The sequence below is a fragment of the Chlamydotis macqueenii genome, chromosome 2 (genome assembly GCF_036417535.1).
Source record: "Chlamydotis macqueenii isolate bChlMac1 chromosome 2, bChlMac1.mat, whole genome shotgun sequence".
In the NCBI taxonomy this organism is placed as follows: Eukaryota; Metazoa; Chordata; class Aves; order Otidiformes; family Otididae; genus Chlamydotis; species Chlamydotis macqueenii.
In genome coordinates this window covers 17,269,807-17,293,750 of record NC_141557.1, presented here as the reverse complement: position 1 = coordinate 17,293,750, position 23,944 = coordinate 17,269,807, and the positions used below count along the sequence as shown (strand labels likewise).

General features: G+C 40.1%; 1 protein-coding gene across 3 annotated transcripts; it reads left to right on the top strand.

The window, feature by feature from the left end:
- Window positions 1–15: 15 nt before the first annotated feature.
- Window positions 16–23,503, top strand: PDSS1 (decaprenyl diphosphate synthase subunit 1). Of its 3 annotated transcripts, none has more exons than XM_086742137.1 (12): window positions 108–258; window positions 2,021–2,085; window positions 2,968–3,058; window positions 3,431–3,561; window positions 10,432–10,573; window positions 11,363–11,474; window positions 11,563–11,676; window positions 13,198–13,286; window positions 17,582–17,662; window positions 18,515–18,628; window positions 22,232–22,312; window positions 23,049–23,503. In XM_086742137.1, exons 1-12 carry the CDS (start codon window positions 124–126, stop codon window positions 23,187–23,189), a joined length of 1,296 nt encoding a protein of 431 aa, XP_086598263.1. In that variant the 5' UTR covers window positions 108–123; the 3' UTR covers window positions 23,190–23,503. The 3 variants fall into 3 exon arrangements, with proteins under 3 accessions (XP_086598261.1, XP_086598263.1, XP_086598262.1); XM_086742136.1 differs by having other exon boundaries at window positions 2,935–3,058; XM_086742135.1 differs by lacking the exon at window positions 13,198–13,286 and having other exon boundaries at window positions 16–258; window positions 2,935–3,058; window positions 11,563–11,672.
- The last annotated feature ends 441 nt before the right edge of the window (window positions 23,504–23,944 follow it).

Here is a 23,944-nt window from a genome sequence, read left to right as displayed (position 1 = left end):
GCCCCCCCCGCCCGGATGTCCTCCCGGCACCCCTGCCAGAGGGTGGCGGCGGCGCGGGGCTTCCGCGTCCGGGTCGCGGCGGTGCCGGAAGGCGGTGCCGGCGCGGCGGGGCTGGGGGACACCATGGCCTTGCGCTGGTGGTGGTGGCGGTGCGGCGCCTCCTCCCGCCGGGCGCCGCCGCTCGCCTCCCTGCCGCGCCTCCGCCCGCCGGGGCCCGGCTCCCGCACCCCGCCGCCGCCACCGGCCCCCAGCGCGGCGGTGAGTGCGGCGCGGCGGCGGGGCGCCTGGAGGTCACCGAGAATGAATGGGGCGGCTCGGGGTGGGGGGCCGAGCAGGACGGAGGGGTCGGGCGGTCACAATTGCCCCGCGTCCGGGGCCGCCGCTCCCTCGGCGTTTCTCAGCCCAGGGCTTCCCTCCCGCCCGGGACGCGCGAAGGCCCGAGGGCGGCTGCCGTGTGCGGCGGGCGGGCAGCTCCCTGCCCGGGGAGAGCCTTGCAGGGGGCAGGAACGCTCTCGGTGCAAGGTTAAGTCCTGGCTGAAGGGTTTTCAGGGCAGGATTGGTTGCTGCTGTGGGTAAGAACCTCTCTGAGTCTTCTCTAGGTGCGAGCAGGGAGAGCGATTCTCATTAGTGTGAGATTTTCAACATGTTTATATGTTAAGGTAGCATTATGAGTAGTAATGAGAGGCAGTTCTGCTGCATTCGTTTACATCTTCCTCACAAGGCCAAGTTACTGTTCTGACCTGCAGTAGAGTGTTCTGGCTGTGATGTGTCCGCCATCATACAGGACCCAGTCTTGCAGGCTTAAGCAGCAATGTAAAGGAGAAAGTCTGTCAGTGCCCTTACCGAAGGAAGAATAGCAAGAGATCAGCTGGTTTTTAACATCAGAAAAGGGTGCGCGGTATGAGAGAGCGAACTTACGAAGGTCTCAACCATAGGGCTGGGCACTGAATTCAGCAGTGATTTGCAAAGTTGCAGAGTTGCAAATCTATGATAAGTTAGGGTTCCTCTTTTTCCTCTCCTTCCCTTGTCTCCTTGCCTGGCCTTTGTTCATCCTGTACACAAGAAGGATGGAAGGGTGCCACGGAGCTGTTGTGGTGCTCTTGTTTCTACCCCATGCTGAAGGAGAGAGAGACTTCAAGCTGTGTACAAGGAGACACTGAGGCATGAGGAGCAAGTTGGGGGAACTCTTCTCCAGTTCTGGGTCTCCTTGAATATTTCTGTGCAGGCTTTTGGAGCAACAGTTTGGTGAACATGTGGATTGCACTAATTTTGGGCTGGGTCAGCCCGCCTGGGCCTCTGAGTCAGCGTGCGCTCCAGAGCGGGGCTGGGTAGTTCTTGGCAGCAATGCCAGGAGCAGAGCAAGAGGAGTTTTTCCTTTCGTAGCCTATCTCTACTGAAATCGTGTACCTGGAACTGCTCCTTCCCCCAGGCTCCTGGGCTGTGTCTGCAGGGAGAGATCAATGGAGAGATTGCTGGGTTTGGAGGTTAGGTTCTTGACATGTAGCAGGGAAGATGTGTAGGTGTAAATTATCATAAGAAGAAAGCTGAATTAAAATTGCTTCAGGGGAAAACAAGGATGTTCTTTTTCTGTTAGTGTAGTAGTTTATGGAAACAGCTCTTGTCCTTTTCTGTCTGCCTTGACTGGTGCACTCCAGATTTATCTGCAAGACAGGGAACGATTGAAAACTGCACCTTCCACGGCTGCAAAAGCAAGGTTTCATTAGAGCAGTTCTGGGAAGTTAACTGATGCATCTTCTGGGCTGGTCCTGCAAGGGGAGGAAGTCCAACAGTCTGGAGAGGAAGAGTCAGTTTAAGTCAGAAGCTAATGAACGTACGTATTGGCAACGTACGTATTATGTCTCACGTGATACCAGAGGAGATTATGAGACTCCCTTTGCTGCAGGGTTGTTAAAATGGACAAATAGAATAGTGCTAGTGAACAGAAACTTGTTCTTTGTAATCTATTGTTTTCTGTCATTTTAAAGTTCTGTTAAATTAACTCTGATCTTTCTTTGTGCAGATGTGTCACTTTACCCAAAGAAGTGCAACTTTGTCATTTCCAAAAATATGTAATATATTTTGGCGGTAAGTTGGAGATTCATGTTGTTATGTAATGGGTAAAGACATAGTTATTGGGTGGCGTGCTAGTTATACCTGTGAGCTGTAAACTTTACAAATAAGGTTATTGCTGTAGTACATAGTTGAATAATTCTGTGTAGACTGCTGCTGTGGTGCTGAACCTGAATCTAAGCCCTCCATCCTGGGGAGCAATGGGCAAAGCAAGAATGCCCCAAGAAAACCCATGTGGTTCACTTTGAAAAAGAAGTATCATAAGAAGCATATACTTCAACTCCAAGGAATGTTAAAAAAATCAAGCCCAAGCTGACTGCATCTTAATGCATCCAGCTGGAGCTTTCACCCTTTACTGATGAACTTTCATAGCAACTGGAAGTGTTGATTTAATGTATAGTTTATAATGTAGGTGAGTGTGCAAAGGAGAATTTTCAAATCCAAGTCCTGAATATTTTTCCGAGAGTATGCAGGAGTGGCAAGAAAGGCTCCATCTCCAAATGTACACTGTACTATCAATAGTGTATTTGAAAGGATACATTGAGAGCAATGTAGTTTTATGTGTCTCAGAAGACTTCTGTAACCTGTTAGAGGCGAGGTGGGGAGGGATTATTGTTTGCCAAATGCTGCACTTTGCCAGCTCCCAAAAGTCTAGGATCATCAATCTGTAGCTGTTCTGTCCTTGCACCTTATTAGCTGGCTGAAAAGAGTGTTTTGATGCCTCCTGCTTATATTTTAGCTATTAGGTTAAATTTTGTGTGAAGGGATAGGAGGAGGAGGAAGTGCTTTGGAATGTTTCTGTTTGGGGAATCAGGGAAAGTTTGCTTTTAACAGCATTACTCTCTTGAAAAACACTGTCACCAGCTTTCATCATACAAGTACATCCCACTTGTGCAGCTGTAGCAAGACAGTTAGTGATGAAAAATACCAAGACCCTTTTCAACTTGGTAGAAGAGACTTGAAGAATCTCTATGAAGATATTAAAAAGGTAAGGGATTTTGGTGACTATTCTGAGATGTTGTGATGATTCTGATTTTAACAGCAACAATTGCTTTGGAGGATAGCTATTGAAAGAATATTCTTTATGTTTATGAAGAGCTATCTGAAACTTAAACTGAAGGCAAAGAGAGCATTTCTACATTTCTTACAGAACCAGAATGCATTTTTTTTCCTTCTGATTTACACTGCTGGAATACATCATTTATGTTTCAGATTGCTCATAGTAATTTTAAAAACAACTTCAGCTTACACTACGTGGAATGAATACAGGCAATAACCTTATACACATGTACAGTTTTGCTTACACTAGACAGATTGGCTTTGTGACTTTTATGCTGATATATTCTTTTCCTTTTTGTAGGAATTACTTGTATCTACAGTAGAACTTAAGGAAATGTGTGATTATTACTTTGATGGGAAAGGAAAGGCCTTTCGACCAATGATTGTGGTGCTAATGGCAAGGGCTTGCAACATTCACCATAATAATTCCAGGTGAGCTGCTCACTTTTAGACATATAGACATCTATCGTACTTGAAATTCATCATTCTTGTGTTCCCAAAAAATGTCAGGTAACTTTATGAAAATAAAAAGCGCCTCAGTAAAACCTGAATTCAAGTTCCATCATGAAGTTGTATTTTTGTAGTTAGCAATGCAAAAGGAACTACTGGGTTTACTACATGCTTCCATGTGTAAAACTGTGGACTATACTGCAGTTTTAACTGGTGATGAATAAATAATGTTGCCAAATTCTGGTATTTGTAAGGTTTTTAGTCAATTTTACCTTCTTACATAAATGCTTTATTAGAACCTCTAATACTCTTTGAAACAAAATAAACTTAAATAAAAGTATTTTTCATTTGTAACCTCCTCTGTAGCTGTTAAACTCTTGTCATAGGTAAGAACTTTGCTGCAAGAAGAGACTTCCATAGCTTTTTTTGTAATTATGCAGAAAAGCCATTAAGCAGGTGGTATGATTATATTCAAAGCTGTGAGAGATTCGAAGTAGTCAGAGATATTTTGTTTTTTTTCCACCTCTACGAGCAAGTTTCTATACTTAAGTGTAAGATTCTAAGCTTAGAGCTGGTATAATCCTCGTGTTCTTCAAGTTACTTGTCTTTCAAAAGCACTTTTAACTGAGCAGAACATCAGACTCACCTTGTATCACTCCTTGCTCTGACTGATTGCAAATGCTTCTCTCCACACATTCCTATCAGTTGTTTTGTTCGCATTTTGAGGAAGGATGTTGGCTGGAGTGTTCTCTGCCTTCCAGCTACACTTCCAGTCTTCCCTTGTATAGAATTTCAAATATGAAATCTTTGGTCCCTTGCCAGAAGTGTTTCTAGATGACTTTATCAGTCCTAAGGGATTTCTCAGCTCTTGCATAATTTTTTCCTTAGTTAATGCCTTGTTGGACTTGATTTCTACCTCAGAGCATGGCATCTATTTTGCTGCTTGATATGGCACCTCTCCCAGTATACCCCCTCCTATGCAAATATAATTTCGAAGGAGAAAGCAAAACCTAGTTGGCAGTGTCCTGTCCTTTGTGTGCCAGTTCCTCTTGTTTTAGGAAAACATTGTCCAGTATTAATGAACTTCACTCCACCTTGATTCTGTTCTCCATTCAGTACTACTTCTTGTCGTTGTCTTAGAGGTAGCAAATGTTGATTGTGAAACTCCTCAAGGATGTCCTTTCTCACAGCACTGATTGGCTTAATATTTTCACGAGTGATCTTGACGTGAAAAACAGGAGTGTGATGATGGCACTTTTTGATGACAAAATCATTCTTGATGACTAGCCATCCATTATGGCATGAAAGGAAGTGCAATAAACCAAAAATTTCTGCTTGAGCTTGGAGGCTTGTGAGAGTCCCATTAGGGTGTAACCCTGATGTGATTTGCAGCCACCTTCTCTATGAAAAACCTTAAAATAATCCCAGCATGCACCAACCATAGTAAACCCAGTTCAGCTACGGGAGTGCTGGTACCCTTGTATCAGCTTTATGAAGTCATCAACATGTCTGATCTTTTTGTTCAAAAAAAGATAAGTCCAGCTAGCTTCAGGGATGGACTACAAAGATTATCAGAATGAAGGACGTGTGTTCTATGAATTTATCAGAAACAAGGAAGAAAGAGCTATTAAAGACAAAGGACAATGTTGCAAAGAGGGTGAAAACTTAGGAGGAGACTTTAAACAACCAAAGCAGTGAGTTTTTGGAGCATGCTTCTAGTCAGAATAATAGGAAAAATACTTCAATCTCATTCTAGAGTGTAGAATGAGAAGCTTATTATCAAAATTATGTAGTGTACATGCAATACTGAGAGGGCTGGAATTGATGTTGTACAGTGTAGGAGGTGAGCAGTGAATCGAAGACAAGAAGTAGCTGTAGAAAGAACTGAATTTGCCTTTATAGGCTAAAAGCATATTTGCTGGGTTTTGGCATATGTATATGCTCATGGACATATTCTCGTCCGTGCGTTAATGCTGTCATGAAACCATCAGGACTGGTTTTGAGACCTGCCCTGTGCCAGTGATAAAGTGCAATCTTGGAGTTCAAGTGTCACATACGCCTGAGGCAAGTGTTTGCTTCGCAGTAGCCAACCCTCAGCATAAGCGCTCTGATTTATAGATGCCTGTGTTATTTGGCAGCTTTTGTACATCTGTTGCAGTTTTTGTCAGCCCCTCCAAACTATGTTTGATGTTTAAAAGCTTCCTCATTAATCTGAGTGTTCCTTGCATAAGGACAGACTGAGTCACTATCTCCATCATGTTGTTTTTAGAATTAAATTCGGAGTAGGGAAAACAGAAGTGTTTCATCAAAGGAAGAGGTTGAAGGCTATTTACCTTCCTCTTCTTTCCCTCATGCTGCTTTTCTCTAAGCCTATGATTGTAATTAAAATTCACATATGTTTATACAAGTCTTCAGTGTAATGCTTTTTGGTTCATGCATGATGACCAAGGTTTTTTGAGGGTTGGGTAGGCCATGGCAAAATAATATACTTTCATATTGTGGATTCCTACTTACTGTGAGTTGATGGAGTTTTATGGACATTTTCTTCTCTTTTGCTCTTAAGCATCTTGAAGCAGGCTGTGTTACATCGGCTTTGTATGTACGTATCCTTCCAGTTCACACTGATACTGGTTTCATTCTTGTTGCTTCTTAAAGCAGCATTGCTTACAGGTGAGAAATTGTTCTTCCAACTTCTTACGATTTGTGAGGGAAATTGTATATGTAGAGAAGGAAACACTGTGTATTTGTAAGTCTGTGACTCTGCTGTCGACCTGAGGGGAAAAAAAATACTTGCTTTCCATTCTGCTTCTTACAGCATTTTTTTTTTTAAGATGTTTTTTGTCTTTCAACTTGTCATTTCCCTTAAAGCATTTTATCAGTCTCTTCCTCAATTAGTATTGATTCTTCTCCCAAAATTGGGGTGGTTTTGTTTGTTGAAGCTTTGGTTCCCACACATGTGATCAAAGGTACTGGCCACAACATCTGTAGACTTGTCAGGTGAGCCAATATCCTGTGCTGTTCATCCCTAGCATTTTTAAAAATTTTTTTTATTCTACCTCTGGGGTTTGTGTTACTCATGTTGAGTTTCTCCTTCATCTTGCTGCCATTCTCAATTGTCATATAACTTGCTGGACCCAGCATGCTTTTGCCTGTTCTTTAATTTGTTTTTTTGTTGTTTTGTGCTTTTTCTTTTTTTTTCCTTTTATGCAATACTAGTAGAAAAGGTAATACTCTTCCTTGTTTGGTTGTTAAAATAACAGAACACAGCTTCGTAAGATTATAGTTTCTGATCTTAGGAGGCAGTCCACAGAGACCTCTGGTCTTCACAGAGCCCCACCAGAATAGCTGCGACTTCTCAAGTGAATGGAGGGGAACACCCAGGTAGCCCTGCTTACAGGTTAGGTGACATGATTGTTTATGTTTAGATTTGAGGAAGGCTAGGTATTTAGAATGCCCTCAGCAGCTTAACTGTCTTTCTAGAGTGAGGTCACTTTATTGTCGTCATCACAAGGAGAATGACAGTTATATTAAAAATCTGAACTATTATCAGAAAGATAAGTGTCTGAAGCATTCAAGTTTTCCTGTGCTGGTATGCTGGGTTTTTTCCCTTGAAGATTCAAATGTCTGAAGTCCAACCCTGAGTCCATAGGTCCCTTGGGCAATGGCTTTTTGCTTAAGGAAAGCAACTTATCTTTGTGTGAGAGTGAGAATCGCTGTAAAGAGTTTAAGCTGAGGTAATGCAAACCCTCAATTTCACACATCCTCTGGCTTTTCTTCACATACCTGCGTGCAGAATTTCACAGAATTATCACTTAGCCTGACTGGACCTAATGTTTCTGTTTAGGGTGTATTCTCCAGAGGTGTTTGCAAATAGGAGTTTTTATTTCTATTTCTGCAACCAAAATGGGAGAGACAAACAAATAAGAGAAGGCCAAAGAAGTACATAGACACCTTAATAGAGAAAATAGTAAGCACAAAAGATTTGGGGGGAAAAGGGTAATAAATCCATCAGAATAGTGTGAGAAATACTTAAATATAATGATGTGGCTAAACGTGTTAGAATAATATTTCCTAAAGATATGAGGACCTTCCAGCAACATTAGTCCTCTTGTCTTTCACTCCTCCAAACCATGGTTGTCAGATGCCTGCATTGTATGCTGGTTTTCATCTGTTTGGTAATTTGCTTCCGTGTTAACACATCTGTTCTCTGTGCTTTCTCCAGTTTGCAATGCTTTTCTGTGTCACAGACTGTGTTTCTGAAATGTTAGTTTCTTTCAGCCACAGTGACTTAACAGCAAAAATGTACTTTGAGGAATGTGGTCATAACACAGAAATTTTGCAAGTTCTTTTGCATGTTTCCTGTCTTTAACCTGGCAATATTTACTTACTGGCAAACACATTGCAAAGCTCTTTGTTGCAGAGTGTAAATCCCGTTTTGTGTTGTTGTTTTGAGTCATGTCCCCCTGCCTTTTTTTTTTTTTTTTTGAGGGATATTTGAAGGGAGAGGTGCGTTTGGGTGTTTTTTGACCTGTAAGATCAACCTTGGTCTTGTTCTGTGTACATGAAACAAGTTCTGTAATGGAAAAGACCTCAGGATGCTGTAGGTCTCTAAAAGCTTATCACAAGCAGGGGGTCCTACTGAAAAACAGAATATGATCATGGACTTAAACATTAATATAATGCATGTGTAAAAAGATAAACCTACAGTTCTGTAAACATTTTGTGTAAATATCTGTCATCTTGGGGTGCCTTTGCTTTGAGAATGAGCTAAAAATGGCACCTCTCCACTTACTGGACTTGTGAGGACCCAGTTGTCTATTGACTTGAGTTACTGCTACTTTTTGCTTTTGTTTTGCAGGTGAAGCAGAATGAAAAATGGCAGGGAATGAGAAGGATCCTGTTTCTTGTGTGTTTTCCCTAAAATAGGCATGCTCTGATTCAGAATTACTTTTGCAAGATGTTTGTAGGAAACTATTGCAAAATTTTTTGCCAGCGATAGGAAGAACGTTGCTTGAGACCTTATAGAAATAGTAGTTTAAAAAAACAAACCCTTTGGGTTAAATTATTACTTTTGATACAGCATTCTGGGAACCAGACACATGAACCATGAGCATTCCTATGCCATTTTTAGTCATTGTCAGAGCTGAAATGCACTATAATGCAGAACTTTTCAAAACCTGCTTTTGAAATGTCTATCCTTGTGCTGTCTTCATACTACTGAAAGATTTTGGTGTGTCGGTGAGTGTTGCCATTTACTGCTACTTCCCAGCAGGAAGTCCAATCTGCTGACATAATAAATGAAAAAGGGAGTCCCCAAAAGGAGACCAGTGCATGAAAGAGGCTGGAGACCTTTACAGTTTTTTGAAGGTAAGTTCTCCTACTTAGTAACAAGAGTTTATTTGGGAAAACTACTTACACTGAACTAGCATTTGACTAAATTACTAGTCCACAGTAAAACTTACCTTCAAACAACTATGAAGGTTTCCAGCTCTTATTTTCTGTTGTTTAAAAGCCACATTTTCACAGCCTGTGAGCCACACATCCTGCTATTGTTCAGGATATTGAACTCCCACTGACAGCAATGCAGAGTTCTGCATAGAGGTAGGTGTCAGAACACAATGTTATGTCAGCAGACTGCAAGATGTTATTTCATTTTTTTTGATCAATCACTAGATTTTAATAGAAATAGGCAATGCAGGAATTTAAATTCCCTTCAGCTGAGCTGAAATTACCATCATCTGTTTCTCTCAGTTCTTTTTCTGCTCTGCTGGAAAACAGTCTGATTTGCTCAGTATCTGTATACCAGAACTAAGGTATCAATATATCAGAAGTAATTTTTTCTTTTGTTGGGTTTTTTGGTTTTGTTAGTTTAACATCCATGTGGGCTTGTTGCAGCTATAAGGCAAGGCTGACTGGGATAGCCATTTCTGAGATTCCCCATGATGAAAACAGGAAGAAAAAGAGAAATAGATACTGGAAAAAGGAGGTGGCAGTTGGATACTAGGGTAGATGGTCCTTTGTGTGAGCTAGGTTGGCTCTTTTATGTTCATTTTGCCAACCTTGTTCCCTAGATAATTGCTTCTGTGTTCTTCCACTACCTTCTTTTCACCTAGTTCAAAAAATAAAGTAAGTGTGAACTACTGAGAGTTGAATCATGAGTGTTAGATCTTCCCAAAGGCTGAACTTCAGTAAGTGTTAGGTAGCTAGTGTTCGCAGGCTTCAAGTGATTGCAGTATAATTCTAGTTAATTCCTCAGGCTTTTGAAGAACCTCTGAGGTCTTAAGATAATAAGGTAACATAAAGGATAAGATTCATGAGTTACGTCTTTTAAATGCGGAATACAGGCTCTTGTGCCTGCTGATCTCTCCAGCTTGCTGGTTAGTGGAGTTAGCCAACTTTGGAGAGCTGTTGATACTGCGTCTTACAGATAGAGCATCACAGAGATAAGGAAAACTTAAAATGCATCTGCAAAGCTACCTGGCATTCTTTTCTCTGCCGTTTTCCAGATTTCCTTCTCATTAGAATCAAGCATCCTTGATGCTGTGCTATTTATTGCAGTCTGGATTTAGAGGGACTAGAGTCAATAACTCGGGAGTTTTGCAGTATTGTTGATGCAGTAAGGCAGAAATAGGCCTATGGAGATGTCCCATTGCACTTACTACACTAACGTGATCGTACTTTCTCTTGTCTTCCTAATTCCAGGTTTGAAAGATGGGGTTCAGACCATGGAAAAGCTGCGACAGCTGTTTTCAGAGAAACATTTTTTGTTTGGTTTTAGTAGAGATTTCTTTTAGTGTATTGCAGCACATAAAATTGATTTCATTATTTGACAGTTCTTGTTCTTTATTTTAGGGAGGTTCAAGCAAGCCAGCGCTCTGTGGCCATAATTGCTGAGATGATCCACACAGCTAGCCTAGTTCATGATGATGTTATTGATGATGCAAATTCTCGCAGAGGAAAAATGACAGTCAATCAAATCTGGGGAGAGAGGAAGGTGAGTTTGCCATTACATGCAAGGCTTGCCTTTGAGTTTCAGCAGAGCACAAGTACCTAGGCTTTTTGTCACATTACAGTCCCTAGGCACAGCCTTAGGATATGCCAGAAAAAGCATGAAGGGGTATGCACAGATTGTGGGAAGCCAAATATATGTTCCGTTTCTGAACTGTTGGAAGCATTAGATGATGTATGATTGTAGTGTGATTCTTACTGATTTTACATTCCCTATACCATTCTTTGCAGTGTTGGTGGAATACTTTGAACTTGCACCTCATGCAGAACAGTATATTCCTATATTTACTACTGATTCAGTAGTAAACACAAAAATGTTTTCAGTCAGCGTGACAATTTTTTTTATTTTTTGAGAGGAGTGTTTCTTCATAGCGCATTAAAAGGAAGGCCTTCATCAGCAAATGCAAGGAAAGAAATACATTGCTGATGAACTTGCTATGGCAATTCAGAGCTAACATGGCATAAGTCACAACAGAATGGTCAAATAGAGAAGTAATGTTCAAAAAACTTCACAGGCAAACATATTCACATATTGCATACAGGGAGGACAGTGCTTATATAGAAAAATATAAACAGCACTGTAAGGTAGGGATTCAAAAAATGGTTCAGATTTTAATATTTGGTCATCTTCTGTTTTCTCTCTGTTACAATGAGATATTTGTGCTTTATGTAAGAAAATGATATGAGTAGACCTGGCAAATAAGGGAAATTGTATCATCTGTAATAACAGCTACAGGAAAAGACTTTAAAGATCAATTATTTTTTTTATTCTTAGGCTGTTCTAGCTGGTGACTTCATCCTCTCAGCTGCTTCCGTAGCTTTAGCACGAATTGGAAACACTACTATCATCTCTGTTCTAACTCAGGTGATTGAAGATCTGGTGCGTGGTAAGGTCTTTTTCTATTTTTATCTTCAGATTTGCTTGCCTAAGCAGTAAACCCACAAATAAAAACTCTTGTCTCTGCAACTTTTTAGGTGAATTCCTCCAGCTGGGCTCCAAGGAAAATGAGAATGAGAGATTTGCTCACTACCTCGAGAAGACTTTTAAGAAGACTGCGAGTCTTATAGCAAACAGTTGTAAAGCAGTATGTACGTCTGTCTCTTCTAAAGTTAACATACCACACTGTAAGCTTCACAGCTAAACTCCTAGTTACTGCTGTTTTCTCTGGAGATCCTCCAAAGCAAACCCTTTAAATGGTATTCTGCCAGAATCCGAATGGGTTTGTGATTGTGCATTTATCACAGTTCAGCTGTGTAGCCTCTAATACTGGTTTTTACTCTTTCTTTTCTGTTTTATATTCGTACACAGATTTATTGAATCAAAATAAGATTCACAGTGGCAGCCTTTAATTTCTGTAATTCTGCAACTTTGAGACTAATTTTAATTTCAGTTGATAATTCTTGAGTCTATAGTTTGATTTTAAGTCTTCTGTGACATCTGGTCCCACTCATTGGTGCTGAGTGGACCTCGAGTGCTAAGAGTGGGAGGAAACAACTAATTGTATATACTCTACATTACATTGTAAAAGAACAGGAGCATGTAGTTCTTGATTTGTCTGGGATTTTTAATTATTAATTGCTATATCCAACCCTATCTGTCATTCAGTTCTGTTACTTCATTACAAAAAGATCTGGTTTGAGGTGATGTTCTTATTAAAAAAACTTGTTTAGTTTAATGCAGAAAATGGAGAAGGTATGCAATAATCTCACTCCAAAAGAGAGTTATAATTTTTTAAGTATTAAAGGCAATATGGCTGGTGTATGCTATAGCAAGAGGGAATTCTAAAAGAATAAGACTAAAAATCTGTGCTAGTGTTAGTCATACTGCTTTGTTCTCAGAGAACGAGTACATTTGTACAATAGACAGCAGTTGAAAATCGCTTAAATCAAAACATCATATAGAATGAGAGACTGATTTTGTGGGGAGGGAAAATATCTTTCACCGTAGTTGGAGGAAAGAAGTTAAGTCTTATGGATTGCTCAAATTAATGGCAATAATTTCCTTTTGCAAATCTTCATTTATATTAGTGGGCAATTGGATTAGTAAGGAGCATCACATTATTCTGCTACCCCAATAAAAACATACGAGTTTTTATATTCACTTTGACAGTCTTCCTGAAATGATCTTAACAGATAGATGAAGAAATCACCTTCCCACTGGGTGGATTCTTCTTAGAAATCTGCTATTTTGAGTTTTTTCCTTTTCATAACTTGCAAGAGTTAAGGATTTAAGCACTTCCCTCCAGATTGTGGCTGTGATGCAGGTGAAGGGGATGTTTGGCTGCTTTTCTTCTAGTGGTTGTTCTGAGTAGTTCCATTGCGGAATTGCTGGAATTTTATATGCAGTAAAATTTGTGTTATAAAGAAAACTCTGCTGATACCAGTGAAAAGGGGATTTTTTGTTTTGTTTTGGTTTTTTTGTTCAGGGTCTGGGTTTTGGTTTGGGTTTTTTTTTTTGCGGGGGAGGGTGTTTAGATGACTTTGGCTGGAAATTGATGGAATCAGAGGGGAGTTCTGTTTTCTGTAGCAAAAATGACTAGCAGGATCATCAGTTCTAGCTTGAAAGGAAATTCCGTTGGGGACTCAAGAGTATTCACATCTTGTTTTTAGGGACAAAGCTAAGAAGAGATATTGGTTTTCAGAACATCAGTTACCACCAGTCTGGTGTGTCATTAGAAGCAGTTCAGTTCCTGTTAATGGTAGGAGAAAACAGTTTGTTTCTCTGCATAAATAAGATAAAAGTATTAACTGGAAAGACGATGTCAAACAACTTTAGGTGGCATCTTAGAGTTCTACAGTGTCATGCCTTAGAGATGGAAGAGTAGAGTATTCTTGGAAAAAATGTCTAAACAAGATAATAGGTAGTCTGTCAACAGTGGTCTAGTCACTGTATTAGATAACTTCTGCATTGCCAAAGCATTATTGCACTTAAATCCAAAGTCTTTTAAGTTAGCAAAATATTTTTTTTATGGACAGAACAGTCTGTTCAAGATGTTAGAGCCATCCCAGTCTCCAGTTTATTTCTATAATAGTTCTGCATGGGGGAATGTTACCAAAGTTGCAGTCAATGTAATACATTGCAAAAGGAAATGGTGGCAGATGGCCCAGAGAGTCACTGAAGCCTTAGTTACTGAAAGGCATTTTTCAGAGAAACATGAGAGGTGACTTTGGTTCAAGAATTCAGAAGCAATAAAGCTGAAGTGGAATTTCTATTAGTCATCAGAGAAGCTGGAGATGGCAAAATAAGCTGTGCAGGTTCTCTTTCTGTCTTTTTTTATCCCGCTGTTATGTGAATTCCTAACCCTCATAAAGCTGTTTATATTTTGCGTAGCATAGTTTCAGAAGAGGGATTAAATCATGCTTGTTTTGAGATAAGTGTAAAGTTGCACTAGAAATCCTTTAATTTCTCTGTTAGGAGAAAGCATGCAGCCTCCATGAGTAAGGCAAGGCTGCGTATGGAAGGTCTGCCTTAGGGACTGAACAAAAGATGTAGTCTGCAGCTCTGGATCTAGCTGTGAGCTCCTGTTTTAACTAGTTTATAGTTTGGTATGTACACAGGGCTCCATCAGAAAAACCTACAAGGGTGTGGGACTGGTGTCTAGGAAAATAAGACCTCTGACCATCACCAGCAAAACTGATCCCCCCACACCAATATGCATGCAGGCTACAGTCAAGTCCAACGACAGATGTAGGGTAATAGCATCAGTAGCATCAGGTATTATGGTCAGCCAGTAAATTTCCTTATTTATTATTTAAAATACAGTAACTCCTTTGGGGCTATTTCTTCTTCATAATGTTTGCTGTGAAAAAGATCAGCATAAATGTATCACAGATACTCAGGCAGATAGTCTTTACTTCTGTAAAAGTACAGTTCTTCATAAACAACTACTTGATTAGCATGTTAAAATTCTAGTTATTTGAGAAAAGGTTAAATGCATGAAAACTCAAGACAAGATAGTTGTCTGCTGGGCTGGAGGAGGCTCCTGCTGGGTAGATATTTTCCTCTCCCAAGTAGGCCTTCATAACCCCCTTCCTAAGAGCAGTTACCAAAATTTGAAGAGCCTGGAGGAAAAGTCAGCGGTGTGCTCTGCACCAGTGAAGGACAAGCACGTACTGGGCTGCATCACTACCAGTGTAGCCAGCACATCAAGGAAGTGACTGTTTTCCTCTCTTCAGCCCACATGAGACCTCAAGGCTGGGCTCCCTCATACAAGACAGGCATTCACATTGTGGAGTCGGTTCAGTGAAGGGCCACCATGATGGTTGGGGGCTGGAGGAAATTATATGCCAAGAGCTGGTATTAGTTTGGAGTAGAGAAGGCTGAGGGGGAATCCTCTTGCTGTCTCCAGCTATGTAATGGGAGTGCATAGAGAGGATGGAGAGATGCGCAGTGAAAGGACAAGCTGTAGGATGGGAAAATTCAATAAGGTGTTAGGAAAATTTTCTCCATGAGGTTGGTCAAACACTGCAACAGGTTGCTCAGAGAGAGTGTGGGATCTTCATCCTTGGAGATGCTCAGAACTCAACTGGACACAGCCTTGAGCACCCTGTGAAGTAAGCTCTGCTTTGAGCAGATGACTGCACGAAATGAGTTTTAGAGTTCCCTTCCAACCTAAACCTTTCTGTGATTCCACTGGAAAGAGAAACAGTCCTCCTGTCTGGACAGACAGTGGTGGATGAGTCACAAATGAGAAGGCAGGATCCTGGCTGCTTCAGGAGATAGAAATGGAGGAGAAAGGCTGGAAACCGGGAAGATTTACAGCCTTTCCCTTTCATGGCGTCCACAAAACTAGGAGTGTGAGAGCAAACATCTCTTGTACAGTTTATACAAACATATCCCTGCCCAGCAGCAGGTTTTTCTCTCTAACCTACAGGGCACTGGTACAGATGTGCAAGTGCTTTCAACTCCAGCCGCTGTATTCTCACATGAGAAATAGCTGAGCAGGATGTATCTACCCAGAGCTGATGACAGAATATTTTAGGGATGTGAAATTCAGTAAAGAGTCTCTCATGTATCATAAAATAATAGAAACTATTTTTTAAATTTTAAAAGTGTGTTTGAAATAATGCCAAGCAGATTGACTTGCTTTGCTGAAATCAAAGAACCTTTCTAAAGAATTTGTTCCACTTGGTATTAGGAAGGGTTTTTCATTAGGATTTTGTGGAGTCTGAATTCTTGCAAGATTAAATTTGTAATACAGCCAGTCATATCAGGGGATGTTTTCAAAGGGTGAGCTTTATCATTTAAACATATATCATTATACTGACATTATTATCCTGATTTGTATTTGTAAATGCATGCTATTATCCCAGTATGGCTTCAGTTAAACTTCGTCTCTCTCAGAGTGACAAGCTGACTGGGACAAGGCTGCCTGCCTGCCTCCCACTGAGTGTCCAGATGGGGGCAATAATCCACAAGAGCAATTTGAGAAATTGGCTGCTGAAGGAGCTCCCTGGTAGACAAGACCCAGTCATGTGGAGGTTTATCATGTGGTCATGGCCAGAGGGTTGCTCACTTGAGGTGTGATAGGCGTATCAACCTCCTAGATTTTGTAATTTTTTTTTTCTTCAGAAATGTTTATAACGTGAATAGGAGCTGTGAAGGTCTTCTCTTTCATCAATGCAAAAATAATTTTTGCTCTCCCAAGGAGCAAGCTGCTTTTTGCAGGAAGTTGGACTAGATGACCTTTGAAGGTCCCTTCCAACCCTAACCATTCTATGATTCTATGATTCTATGATGCTTGGTTACAAAATACACTGATGCTTGAAATAGTCTCTAATCTTGGGCAAGTTGCATCACATTTATTAGGATTTGATGTTTCTTAGTTCCATCTTCATGTTCACCTTCAAAGCTACTAGTGGACTTGCTTTTACTTTGGGGTTGGTTTTTGGGTTTTTTTTTTAGTGTGATCCTACCTTACATAGTCTTAAAGAGGAATATATATATATACATACACACACATTTCTATGTTGCTTTTCCTAGCATGTTTTTTAGTCATACATTAAGTAAAATGTATCTTCACTTCTTCTGTTAGTCACAGGAGACGTGGAAATGTCTGCGGTACAGCAGGATAGATTTTTGCCCCTTGTTCCTAATTGCTTTATTGAAAGCTGAAATAAATCTGAGTATTTAAATATAACCAACCTCATTTTGCAAAGTGTATAATCAATACATAAATGCAAAAGCATAAGTCCCCTTACTTTAAGGCAATATATTAATTCTCAAATCTTAGTTTGTATCCTGTATCTTAACTTTGTGGAGTTTATTTGGCAAAACCGCTGTCTCTCACGTAGTTGATTCCTTTATCTGTACTTGATTAAAATGTTTTATTTGTTTATCTCAGTTTAGTGATAACTTTTGTCTAGCTTGGTGTACTTTCTTCATTCACTGTCTTTTCTTTGCCACTAATTATCCCTTGATACCTTTGTCTGCAAGCTAATCAGCTCATCTTCTTGAGCAATTCAGTTATAGTTAACATCACCCTTAAAAATCTTCCTCAACTGCCCCTCCTACTGCACCTAACTGGGTGCAACACATCCAGTTTTGTGGATCTTTTATGAGGCATGTAATGTCCGTTTATCTGTTGTCTGACCTCCAATTATCCCCTGGCTGATTTATATATGTAATAAATTTAATTACTCTGTCACTGGACTGTATATGACTACTAGCCTGCATATGTAGTGCATCCACATTTCTTCTATCTTCATTCTTGCATTAGAATTTCTAAGCCTGATAAATATTTAATAAACTAATCTCTTCCCAGACTTTAATATATTTTTAATACTGCACTGCTGTTCAGCCTTGTTTTCTAATAAGCTCAGCTATTTGTGTGTAGCCATGAACAGAGATAAGCAAGAATGTGCTACTGAGTCAGCTTTCTTTTGTTTCCCAGATCCCAAATGTCTGCGCTTGCTGTCACACCTGTGGTCAGAAACTAAAAGTGGATACTAACTAAAGCTTTCTATTTACTTGTTGTTTTTTTTTTCTTTTCAGGTTTCAATTCTAGGCTGCCCTGATCCCAAAGTTCATGAGATTGCATACCAGTATGGAAAAAATGTTGGCATAGCTTTTCAGGTAGTGCTTTTCGTAGAATCATAGAATGGTTTGGGCTGGAAGGGACCTTTAAAGGTCATGTAGTCCAACCCCACTGCAAGGAGTAGGGACATCTCCAACTCAGTCAGGTTGCTCAGAGCCTCATCCAGCCTGGCCTTGAATGTTTCCAAGGATGGGGCATCCACCACCTCTCTGGGCAACCTGTTCCAGTGCTTCACCACCCTCATCATAAACAATTTTTTACTTATGTCTAGTCTAAATCTACCCTCTTTTAGTTTAAAACCATTACCCCTAATCCTGTTGCAACAGGCCCTGCTAAAAACTTTATCTCTATCTGTCTTAAAGGCCCTCTTCAAGTACTGAAAGGCCGCAGTAAGGTCTCTCCGGAGCCTCCTCTTCTCCAGGCTGAACAGCCCAAACTCTCTCAGTCTGTCCTCACAGGAGAAGTGCTCCAGCCCTCTGATCATTTTTTGTGGCCCTGCTCTGGGCTCGCTCCAGCAGGTCCATGTCCTTATGTTGAGAGCCCCAGAGCTGGACACAGTACTCCAGGTGGGGTTTCATGAGAGCAGAGTAGAGGGGGAGAATCACCTCCCTTGACCTGCTGGCCACGGTTCTTTTGAGGCAGTCCACGATACAATTGGCCTTCTGGGCTGCAAGCACACATTGATGGCTCATGACTAGCTTTTCATTCACCAGTACCCCCAAGTCTTTTGTTGAACTAAAGGGAATCCAAAACCTAAACTTTTCCAAACTGCCTTAGAAATCAAAGTGGGCTGTCTTAATCCTTTCCATAATCTTCTCTGAACAAGGATTATTCTGTATTTAGTTCTCCTTAAAAAAAAAAAAATAATTTGTATGTTTATCTTTTTCCAGCTAATAGACGATGTCTTGGATTTTACATCGTGTGCCAACCATCTAGGGAAACCAGCAGCAGCAGATCTCAAGCTTGGATTAGCCACAGGCCCCGTCTTGTTTGCTTGTCGACAGGTAAGTCAACAAAAATCTGTTTCCCCAAGACAAAAAGTGTACACTGCTCTTTGCAGTACACACAAGAGGTCCAGCTTGAACAGATCAAGTCTACAGTGTAAGTGATGAGCGTGGGCTGGGCATGTGTGAAAAATTAGGGCGCTGAAGATCAGCTGGATTTAGTGTGCACACACACGTTCTTTCCAACTGAGAAACACCTTCCTACCCAGCTCCTCTTACCATTAGGCCCTCATATCAGAAGCAGCACTAGCCTGTTGCTGCCCCAGTTCAAGTGCTTAACCTTTGCAAAGGGCCACGTTTTCAGGGAGTTTTTTGCATGTTTTCTGCAGGTTATTCCCAAGTAGCTTCTTGCTTATGTTCTTTTCTGAGACATCTTGTTCTCCCCAGGCTTGACTACATATGTAGGCTCTTTGCCAGGTTCTGGGCTTTGTATCCATCCTGGGGCCAAGAACTTAAATCTCTGCCTAGCTTTTAGGTGGGCATGCCTGTTTATTGCTTTTGAACCCTTAATCTCTTCATCCTTGAGTCTTATCCAGTTACCAACGTAGGAAGCTTTCCCTTCTGAAGGTAAACATCATAGTTTGGATAAAAGAAAAAGGAGTATCATAAATAAAACACATAAGTTTAAAATTCATCAAGATTTTAGTGGCTTAAAAATTATTTGGAGGAGTACAACAAAACAGAAGTGCCAGCAGCACCAAAAGAAACACTAAAACTGGTGCTATTTCATAAAAGAGGAAGAAGCTGGTTTAATGCACCTTGCTCAAGTTTCTGGTTCACCTGAGGAAAGAAGATTTATAAAGTATTCCTTTCTACCAAACTTCACAGCATGATATAACAACTGGCACAACTAATTCCAGTAGAGCTGTAGTCTCTGATCTCTCATTGGAACTGCACAGAGCTTGATGTGGGAAAAGCTTTAAATAATTAAGAAAAAAATAGAGCTTCATGACATTTATTTCCCCCTCTTTCTTAAAGAGCCCAGGGTGAGGGGAGGTGGAAGAGAGAATCATAGAATAGTTAGCATAGGCATGTATTTGTTTCCTCATCCTTTGGGCATTTACAAGGACATGTATCTCCATGATAGGAAAGCAAAGAGTATCAGCCACTGAATGTGTGCTGAGAACAGCCTCCTCCGTGTTCTCATTTCCTCCCCGCAGAGTCATCTGGAGGATTCACTGACTTTTTAGTGAATCATTATTTCAGATTTTTTTGATAAGTAGCAGGATCTTGTTAGTCATCAGCAACCGGAGTTGTCTAAGGAACAGTGAGAGACTCAGGTACAGAAAGAGGATGCAATTGTGAAATGGTTTGTGTGTGTTAAAGCTACTTGTAGAGAGAAACAAGGACATGTTCCAAATACTCTCATTTTGGCAGAGAATGGGTGACACAAATTGTCTTGGGGGTATTGAATATTCCAATTTTTTAAATTAAAACTATTCTTTTATTCATTTCTTTGGGCTGGCTGGCTGACTTTCAACTTAATCTATCATTTAATTGGCTTTATAAGATAAATGAGTTAAGTTCATAATACATAAATGCAAGAAAAGAAAATCTGTTAGTTCTCTTTTAAAATCTTACTTGTTCTTTGTAGGTCACTTTTAAATGCTTTTCCACATTTTATCTTTGATAGATGGTAAGCATACGTTTTTGCATTGAAAGATAACTTGACCATCTTGCTAAGTTTTCCGCATTAACCGGAAGGCTTCTTTGCTGAACATGTCCTGCTGTTTTCAAGAAACTGGAAGAACAGCACTACAGACTTAAGTGATATATAAACAAAATAAAAGTGCTAAAAGATTTGGAGCTTCAACAGACACTTATCTATGCTGCTACTAAAAGATGTTTCATCCATTTGTATCTGAGAATAAAAACTCCCGAGGCAGCACTTGAGGACAGCTCAAAATGTAATGGTTAGTTATAGGCTGTCGTTTCTCTTGAAATTAGTATTGCTGCTATCCTGCACACCCTTTAATGTATCTGGTAATCCTCATGTTCTCTTCTTGACAAACTTACTGTAGTTCTTAATGTGCTCTGTATCTTCCGTGGCAGCCTTCTTTTCTTCTTGTCCTCTCCCCTCCCTCTAAAATACATCTTTCTTTGTGCGTTAGATTAGATTATTAAGGAGAGGCCTTTATACAAAAATTTTAGCTTCGTGTGAGACCTATTTATTCAGTATTTAAAGTTAGTTCACTTAGTTAAAAAAAACCAAACAAACCCACAACCAATTATTTTAAAAGAAGAAATACACTAGTACAAGCTAAGTCTAAAGCCACTCTTAAACTAGTACAGCTGAAGAATGAGGGTTTGTTTTTATTATAAGCATTCCCGTCAAATGCTTATGTACTTCCCATTAAGTCTGCAGAACTGCTAATAACAGCTTTGCATTACAGGTTTGGGGATTTTTATATTTTTTAGTGCTTAAGTATAAAAAGTGAAAGCGTATGCATCCTACGTCATTGTAAATGTGAATAATATGAAAATAGATTATATGAACATTGCAATTAAATTGTCATTATATGGAAAGTAAGCTAGAATCTAGAGAAAGCCAAGTATGAGTCACCGATAAACTTCTAAAGGTATCTTCCAAGAAGACTGCCTATGAGTAATGGGGAAGTGTCACAACAGTAAGGGATGCTACTTGTTTGTTCCCTAACAAGTTTGTAGATCTACAGTTTCAGGACCAAAGGTGTGCAAGGAAAGCAGATCATTGTTTACGGCAATAAAATAATCTTGGTTTGCCTATAACCCTTTCAGACAAAATGAACAAACACCTCTTTCCTTTAAAAATAATTCTGCTGAGTAGCTGCCTTGAGTTGTGGCCTTTGTTTGTTAAACATCAGGTTTCTGTATTTCTGGACTGTCTGAAGAAAGTGCCCACATGTTTAGCTGAGTGATGCAGTGACTTTCTCAGATGATGGACTTTAGTTCTCTACCTGATCTGTAGGGAATTGAGTGTGCAGTAATAACTACAAATTCTACGTGAAAACAAAATGCATCCTAGTTGTCATTTTTCTCTTAAAATATATATATATATATCTGTCCATCTGTCCTGACTTTTCCGCAGGCAGAGCTTGTATATATAAAATAGCAGAGCAATGGAAAATTTAAGTGGAGGTAATAGTCAAGGGTATCACGAAGGGTTTTACAGGTTGAACTGTGCAATACAGATACAACAGACCTCTTGGGTTCTCTGTTGTACATCTTGGGGAAGAGGTGCTTCTTCTAGGTGTGCCAACACTAACCATCATTTGTGATATAAGAACACCTGAACCAGATTCTACACCTGGAATATAATGTGGATACACCTGGAAGTAGCCACATCAGAAATTACCACACTGGATCATCTGCTCAACATGATGGAATGGCAGATGCTAACTTGCGCTACTAACTGGCCACAGCCAACAGAACCAGCCAAGTTTTAAGTGCTCAGGCTTTGCCATACTACAGTCCCATGCAGACTGCAGGTATTAACCTATAGCTATACCTGCAGTAACAGCAGTGGCAGGGGAAGAGGTCTATACTTCGGTTTCTTTTTGACCGAAGGCAGCTACATGGAAAACAACTCAGAAGCTGTACAAAACCTTCTCTCTTTGTGCTTAGTTTCCAGAAATGAATGCTATGATAATGAGACGATTCAGTAAGCCAGGAGATGTTGAACGTGCTCGGAAATACGTGCTACAGGTAAGACTGATACCAAATGTTTCATTCCTGAAGTGCTGTCCCTGCTGCAATCAGACTGAAATTAATTGCCTCAGAAGTAAAATACCAGGGCTGCATGTTCAAATAACATGTTAAGTAGCATGCTATGTACAATACCAGTTAGTACTCTTCAGCTGCCTTACTGGCACAGTGTTTTAGCAGAAACACTAGGTACTGAAGAGCTTTTCTTTTTCTTCTTTCCTTCCAATAGCATAAAATCCACATAATAAAAGTAAACAGTTCATGCATGAACTCAGTTCCTTCAGCTGAAGAGTAGCTGTATCCAGCAGCTGGTGTAAGCAGCATGTAACTACCAGTCAGTCTTGTAACTGCAGTACACGTTCCATATTAGTTTTAATTGAGTCTGGTTGTGAAAACACTGAATAATTGTCTGTGCAAAATTAATGTCTTTTTTTTTCAGCATAGAATGTTTTTTTTGTACATCTCAATTTAGGGCAGGAGGGGAGCGGTTACACCATTATAGAGTACGTTAATATACCAGTGTTGTTTTGTAAGTATACTTAAGTTTAGCATGGATGAGTTTCAGTTTGGGGAAGAGATGTAGGAATCAATCTCTTTCCATTCCCCTCAGAATATAATTTAAGTGTTCAGGGTACTTACTGATCTTAAAACTTCCCCCTGTTTGCCCTGGAAGAAGCAAAAGGCAGGAGGGAGGCTGGCCAGTTATCCATTACCTTTAACTGTCTTCTTACATTAGAGTGATGGTGTGCAGCAAACAACCTACCTCGCCCAGCGCTACTGCCATGAAGCTACAAGAGAGATCAGTAAACTACGGCCATCCCCTGAAAGAGAAGCCCTCATTCAGCTGACGGAAATGGTACTCATGCGAGACAAGTGAGAGAACTCCTTCCACTCGTTCTGGCAGCTACTTACCAGACTGTGCCTAAATTCACTTAAAAAGTTATTTGCTTCCAACACAGGCTACCAAAAATTATTTTTTTAAAAATATTTTTTTTTCCTGGAAGTTCTACTTTTTTTTAGAAACAAAAGTTTAAAGTGTTTTATTGTGGGAAGCCGTACAATTCAGAGCAAATCAAACTGTGCTGTACAATTGTTTTAGTGGAGGCTATTAATTGTGAGGGGCGGGGAAGATGTTTACATGTTGATGCACAAAGGCCACAATGAGAATAAATATAAATCAGTGTACAAGAATTGAAGTTGCTCCAAATTTCACTTGTTCATACTAATAAACAGAGCATGCATGTTACTATCTGGTAAACTCCTGTGAAGAGAGATGGTTCGAACGCTTTCCTGGCTGTTAAACCTGAAATTACATAGATGGAAATTGGTTTATTATAAAAGACCATATGTAACCTTTAATTGGTTATATACATAAATGAGAAATTCCTAATGAAATACAGGTATGTTATTGGTTGCTACTTGCTGGCAGGTAGCAAGGTGCAGAATTTGAGATTGCTACAGTTAAGAAAATGAAAGGCTCAGTATTTCCTCTCAACTCACACTAAAAATGAATGAGTCAACAGTCAGTCAAAGCTTCAACTCCATCACCTTCCATCACTCATTCATAGAGTGTCTTCAGGACCCTCCTGGAAGTCTGCTTTCAAGTCCCAGACACATTCCTCTTACAGTAAT